At 46.6% G+C, this 6000-nt stretch overlaps 1 protein-coding gene and 1 long non-coding RNA gene across 2 annotated transcripts; one reads left to right on the forward strand and one right to left on the reverse strand.

Moving 5' to 3' along the window:
- Positions 1-1665: 1665 nt before the first annotated feature.
- Positions 1666-3774, reverse strand: LOC120906045 (ATP synthase lipid-binding protein, mitochondrial). The gene is made up of 4 exons (XM_040317447.1): positions 3663-3774; positions 2559-2652; positions 2003-2207; positions 1666-1920 (listed from the first exon to the last, which is right to left on the reverse strand). Exons 2-4 carry the CDS (start codon positions 2604-2606, stop codon positions 1757-1759), a joined length of 417 nt encoding a protein of 138 aa, XP_040173381.1. The 5' UTR covers positions 2607-2652; positions 3663-3774; the 3' UTR covers positions 1666-1756.
- Positions 3775-3865: 91 nt separating this feature from the next.
- LOC120906047 lies at positions 3866-5497 on the forward strand. The gene is made up of 3 exons (XR_005740004.1): positions 3866-4094; positions 4173-4339; positions 5061-5497. It is a non-coding gene; the product is annotated as an uncharacterized LOC120906047 (long non-coding RNA).
- Positions 5498-6000: the final 503 nt, after the last annotated feature.

A 6000-nucleotide genomic window follows, 5' to 3' on the forward strand; every position in this document is an offset into this window, starting at 1 on the left:
AAAGGGAACATTTGCAGAGGAATTTATGAAAGATTTGTTTTCTCCTCCGGTGGAATTTTCCTAATTTCCTCGCTACCGATTTCCGTATGCGACTTGGACATTACATGTTGTCGTGCCATTATTTAGGCACGGAGAAAGCAAATGTTATTTTAAGAGGCAAAAAGAAATGAATAAATTGTGGATTATGTGACAGGGAGCGGCAAGACTGCGGATGGAAAATCATCAGAACCGTGCTGTCCTCACTACTGGGTGTAGTAACGCATCGGAGGCAACCTCTCTTACTAGATTTTTTTTCTAATGCGATTTTTCACTTTCTTGCAGGATTTTGTCTGGCATTTCTATTCCAGTTCGCACGACCCAAACACTTTGTTGACTTTCGGATGCTTCCTTTTGTCCCACGTGTGACCCCCCCCCAACATTTCCACACACAGTGATGGTCCGGGGGGATGTGGGGGTGGACACATAAAACACACTTTTCTCGAAATTCATGTTTTTTTTCAGTTTTGTACCAGTAACTAGTCTCAATCTTTATTCTTTTACTTTATATGGATCACCACTCGCTGCTTTTTCTTTGTTTTATCTTCTAACGTGCGCGCGTTTGTAACTCATAATTGTTTTCTTCTTCTGCTTCTTATTCTTCTGTTTGTTCCGATGTTATTGGAGCGTTTCTTTTTCTTGTGTCTTCTGAAAACGCAGGGAAAGGTGGCAACACTCCACTCCCCTCTCCCCGCCGCAACCTGCTTCCCACTCCCCCCCTTCGTGCCCGACCCATCCGCGGATGAGAAAACAAAACCCCCCCACAACGACGGGTGTGTGTGAGCGGGCAAAGGGTGGCATTTTGTGGGTGGGTAGTGGCCGCCCAAATCCTCCCAAATATGAGCGTCACCAGGCACGCACACGTCACCCCTGCACACCACACACACTGAATGGTAAGATTTGAAAAATAAATCTCACGCACCGAACAAAAAACGCCCACGCACAACAGACCACCTGGGGGGCGGCGGCGGCTGTGGGGAGCACGGAAAGGTATCACTGCCTCGTTGTTGGCGGCACAGGGCGGAATGAAGGGGTTTTTTTTTGTGTGTGGGAAAAAGGCTGCGTCGCGATCGTATGCTAAAAAGTGGGGTTACAACGGGGGGAGCTCTTTGTCGTGATGGTAAATGTGGTCTACAAAAAGGACTATGAAGGGGGTGCGAGGCAAGGAGACACACACACACACTGCTATCTCCTGCTCGCCGCCCCCTTGCCATCCTGGAGAGTGCTGAACACGCTTTCCCTGGTGACTGCCTTTCAAGCGGTCATAATCGTTGTTCCGAGATCCTTCAGGCTTTCAGACGCACACACACGTACACACACGCACACAATAGTCTTCCGTGAGAACACGAAGGAGCGATCGTGTGGATGTGTGTCTGTGTGGAGTGTCCTTTGTGTTTGCATGTTGGTTGTACCTTAGATTTTGCTCTTGTCTCGTTTTTTTCCCCATACACACCGGGCACAACCTCCCCGCCGGGTGGTGGGTCTCTCTCTCTCCCCCGTCTCCCTAAGGTTTTGTTAAGACAGAGGTCGTCGAACGGCATCGATTTTGCACCTGCAGTAACTATTTATTCCTCCTGAGAGAGAATGCAATGATTTGCTGTCATGTTATCAAATATGTGTTTGTGTGTCTTCTCCCATACACATCCATACGAATCACCGGGGTTTGCGTCCGATTATGTAGAAGGGGAAGGGGGGGATGGTTTGTGTGGAGATAAAGGATTTAGAAAGCGAACAGCAGCAGGAAAGCCATCATAAGACAGAACAGACCCATGGCTTCAGACAGGGCGAAGCCCAGGATAGCGTACGAGAACAGCTGCTGCTTCAGCGACGGGTTTCTTGCGTAACCGATGATCAGCGATCCGAATACTGTTCCGATACCGGCACCTGTGGGTTAGTGGGGGGGCAAAACATTGGGAGGGTGTGTTACATTTAACGCGTCTCAAAAGCGAGCGAGCGAGCCACTTACCAGATCCGGCAACACCGACGGTGGCAGCACCGGCTCCGATGAACTTGGCAGCGGAGTCAATGTCACGGGTGACCGGGGTAGTCTGGAATGACCGGACCTGTGGCAGCAGAGCGACGGGCGCTGTGTTCTGGGCAGCGAGCGTCTGGCTCTGGGAGATGACGGCGCTGCTGATCGGTCGGATGTACGCCTTGGTTCCGTTGAGGACCTGTGTGTGTGTGTGTGGAAAAGGAAATAAGAAAAAGGCAAAAAAATCCACTTTCTACTGTTAAATTAAATCCGGAAAGGACAAAATGCCGGTGTTGCAGGCAGCTAAATCGATACTTTGTCGCTTGCTTTAGCGAGATCGATTTGAAACTGTTACGTAACGGACGCCCCTCGTGTTCTCTGTTTTTTCCTCTCTCTCACACTCGCTGCTCGGGGAGGGGGAGGGCAAGATTGTACGAGTTGTTACGTAACAAGAAGGGTGGAAAATAGTATTTTTGGCATATCTTGTCACACGTCGTTCTTTCCGGAGTTAATGCAGTAGGTAGGAAGGTGGTATTGGCACATCACTTACCAGGCTTCGGGCAACTGGGGCAATGCGGGCGGCCGACGAGACGAACATGATGATGTTGTTTTTTGAGTTTAGGTTTTACTGGTACCTGAAGGACCTACAAAAGGAAGAGAGAGAGGAAAAAAAACGATAAAATACAACCCGTTAAATTAATCCCGAAAAGGTTGCACACAGCAACGCGAAAATGTTGAGGTTAGATCTCTCTCCACGTCCGTGTGCGCGTGCAACCATTTTATTATGCGTTTCACCACCACTTCCCAATTCCACTTGGAATGGTAAAAGAGCATCACTTGAGAAACAAAAAGAGTAGGCAGGCGGGCAATGCGAAAATTTGTTTCGCCCGCAAAAAAAAAACGAGGAAAATTGTTTTCCCAGTGCTTTGAGGGCGCTTGCAAGTGAGAATTCTGGAAAAAGAAACCGGCAGACTTGGAGCTTCACACCCCGGCCACCGAGGGTGTGTGGCGTTACGTAAGTTACGATTTTCTTCCATTGATGGTTTTTTATTATGTTGGATTGCATTGTTCCTCCAGAGTGGCAAAGAAGCATTTAAATAGCCGTTAAAGCATTGCCGGTCGGTTTATGTCGGCAAAAGCCTGATTTCCGAATCTTTACTAGTCGGTTACACAACCATTTTCCGGGGTTACATAAAGAACCTTTGGACGGTGCGGGGGGTGAGAGATAATGAACACCTCTCTCGCTAACGGGTGTGTGTGTGCGCGCTCGTGTGCGTGCAGAAAATATGGCCGCCACGAGCCGAGAAGGAGCAGAAAACGCCTTTTTAAATGCCGGCAAGGGCAAGAGTTTCTTCGCTGCTGTCTCGCTGGGTTTGATTGTTGCCTGTTGAGCTTGCTGCGGGGAGGGGCGATTCTGCGGGACTAAACTAAAAACAGCAAAAAAAGAACCAAATAGCCACAATACCACAGTGCCGCAAAGTGTCCCTTTTTCTTTTCGTTTTGCAAAATGTGCTCTTTACTTTACAAAGTGTAAATGGGGATGGGAAACACACACGCGCGCACACAACACACATGTACGCGCACACACACAACACACAAACACACACGCAAGCACGGTCGGTTTTGGGTATGTGATTCCGGGAGCTCTACTCACTTCAAAACGCGGTCGACAACTTATCGAAGAACAGTGAACGTTGGTAGAAATTTTCGCTGCCTCGAACCCTCCGGTGCCAGTGCGGCCGGTTGCTGGTGTGCGTGCGGCCGCCCGTACCGTACACGCACGGTACGGGCGCTCACGCACACACGGGCGGGCCCCGGTGCGCAGTTGCGCAAAGTGCCAGCGGAAGTTCCCGGCGAGAGTGTGTGCTGTGACAGCATTGCCGTGCATGACCGGGGGGCTGTGACAGTTAACCTTCGCGGCTGCGGCTTCCTTTTGGGCCGGTTTTTTCTCTTTTATTTATTGGTGGTCCTGCATAAGTCTCAGACGCCTGTACATATGTAAAGGCAGGCATGTCCGCGTAGGTCGTCACGTCTAGAAGATGAAGATATAGTAAACTCGACTATTGTTTGCAAAAAAATGAAACTGGTAGATTTATTAGTTTTTTAATTCCAATATAATGAACCATAATCAAAAGCCAGCTCTCTTCTCCTCTTCTTATATTAGGCGCAACGACCTATGCAGTCCTGCAAAGGCTTTCGAAGCCTATTGAGTACCACGCAGCCGGATAGTCAGTTGAAGCTGCGGGAGGACGGTTCATATAGCGCTTGAACCTACAAAGAGCATGTTGTTTAAGCATATCTGCTACACATAACGCACAATATTCACTACACGTACGTTATAACATACTCTGCAAATCAGATCACGCTATAGCAACACACCTGGTAGGGTTCAGGCCACACCATTCATACAAAACATCTTCTTCTTCTTCTTTGGCTCAACAACCGATGTCGGTCAAGGCCTGCCTGTACCCACTAGTGGCCTTGGCTTTCAGTGACTAATTGATTCCCCCCCATAGCAGGATAGTCAGTCCTACGTATGGCGGCGCGGTCTATTTGGGGATTGAACCCATGACGGGCATGTTGTTAAGTCGTACGAGTTGACGACTGTACTACGAGACCGGCTGACATACAAAACAATTACGAGGAAAGTGATCCAAGAACACTTAGCAACTTTCATCAAAAGCATAGCGTAGAGAAAGATGGACAAACAGTTAACAGTCGGAACAGTTTATACATCGTAACCATAAGCAGGAACAGTGAATGCATTCTAACCCAAAGTAGAAACAGTATGTGCAGGTAGTCCCCGACGGTACCTCTTATACGCGGATTCGGAGATACGCGGTTTTCTAAATTTTACAGTTCTGTGAGCAAATTGTACTGAGTTGACACATCAATTGTCAAATTACAAATATTTTCCCTTTTGATCGAATGTAAAAAACCATTTCAAATGGATGAAAACTGTTGAATTCAGTCAGAATCATATCGAATAATTGATTAAGTGGCTAAAACCACCCTGTACATGCAAAATTACACGAAAATGTTTGATTTTTAGGCTGGAATCACGAGATACGACTTATACGGAAATTCAACATACGCGGTATTTTGCAGCAGTTTTCGGTCCCCATTAACCGTGTATCTCGGGGACCGTCTGTACATGGAAGTCCAAAACAGGAACTTAGCGACAAGAACCATCGTTCTTGTCAACAAAAGACAAACGGAACTAACTTGGTGAGAGCAATAACATTGAATCATTCAACCCGGGACCAAATGTACGAAACCCATAACTTGTTTTGAGGATAAATAAAACCAACTTCAACCATGGCAGGACTGTACCCTTCTTACATCTATTGACTTCCCATTTCAAGAGTTTGTATGTGTCCCTCTACCCTAAGGTAAGGCTTTTAAACTGCAACGTTTTCAGTAGGAGAAACCCCTTAAGGGTTTCTAATATCGTTGGCACGATCAAATGCCGAAGAGTTCGCTTTGAAATAGTACCCACCTCTGCCTATTTTGGAAAAAACGATGACCTCGCTCAACAATGTTTCGCTGGTATGAGGTTGAAAGAAGAAAGTGCAACGTTTTGAAGTCAATTTATTTATTATTTCTACAAAAGCTAGGCAAAATGTTGTACAGGTCCGTGTGTCTACTCACTGACAGCATAGTAGAAATTGAACGGAATCCCGTTTTTTTCGTGCATTGCTCCAGAAACAACAATCAAATTGCGTCAATAAACCTGGCAAAAGCTAAAACATGCAAGATTTTATCAAATGAAGCAATATTTCTGTAAAAAATACCCCAAAATGCTTGCATTTTGTGCTGCTGTCTTGGCGTGTCGCGTCTAACGTTTCAAACGGTACAGTGTAAACGACACGAAACCGGAATTTAACATCACACGAACGTCACTTAAAAAAAACCAATTACGTCATAGAGAAGAGATTTTGTTTGTAAAAATTCGATAAAAATGTAATTCTATTAATGTGAAGTATGGCCGA

Source organism: Anopheles arabiensis, chromosome X (genome assembly GCF_016920715.1).
Source record: "Anopheles arabiensis isolate DONGOLA chromosome X, AaraD3, whole genome shotgun sequence".
Lineage (NCBI taxonomy): Eukaryota > Metazoa > Arthropoda > Insecta > Diptera > Culicidae > Anopheles > Anopheles arabiensis.

Excerpts from the sequence above, each read along its gene's own strand:
- LOC120906045 (XM_040317447.1), bottom strand. The coding sequence starts at position 2,606 with ATGTTCGTCTCGTCGGCCGCCCGCATTGCCCCAGTTGCCCGAAGCCTG. Across the intron at positions 2,208-2,558 it reads CCCCAGTTGCCCGAAGCCTG|GTCCTCAACGGAACCAAGGC; the intron begins GTAAGTGATGTG and ends ACACACACACAG. Across the intron at positions 1,921-2,002 it reads CGTCGGTGTTGCCGGATCTG|GTGCCGGTATCGGAACAGTA; the intron begins GTAAGTGGCTCG and ends ACTAACCCACAG.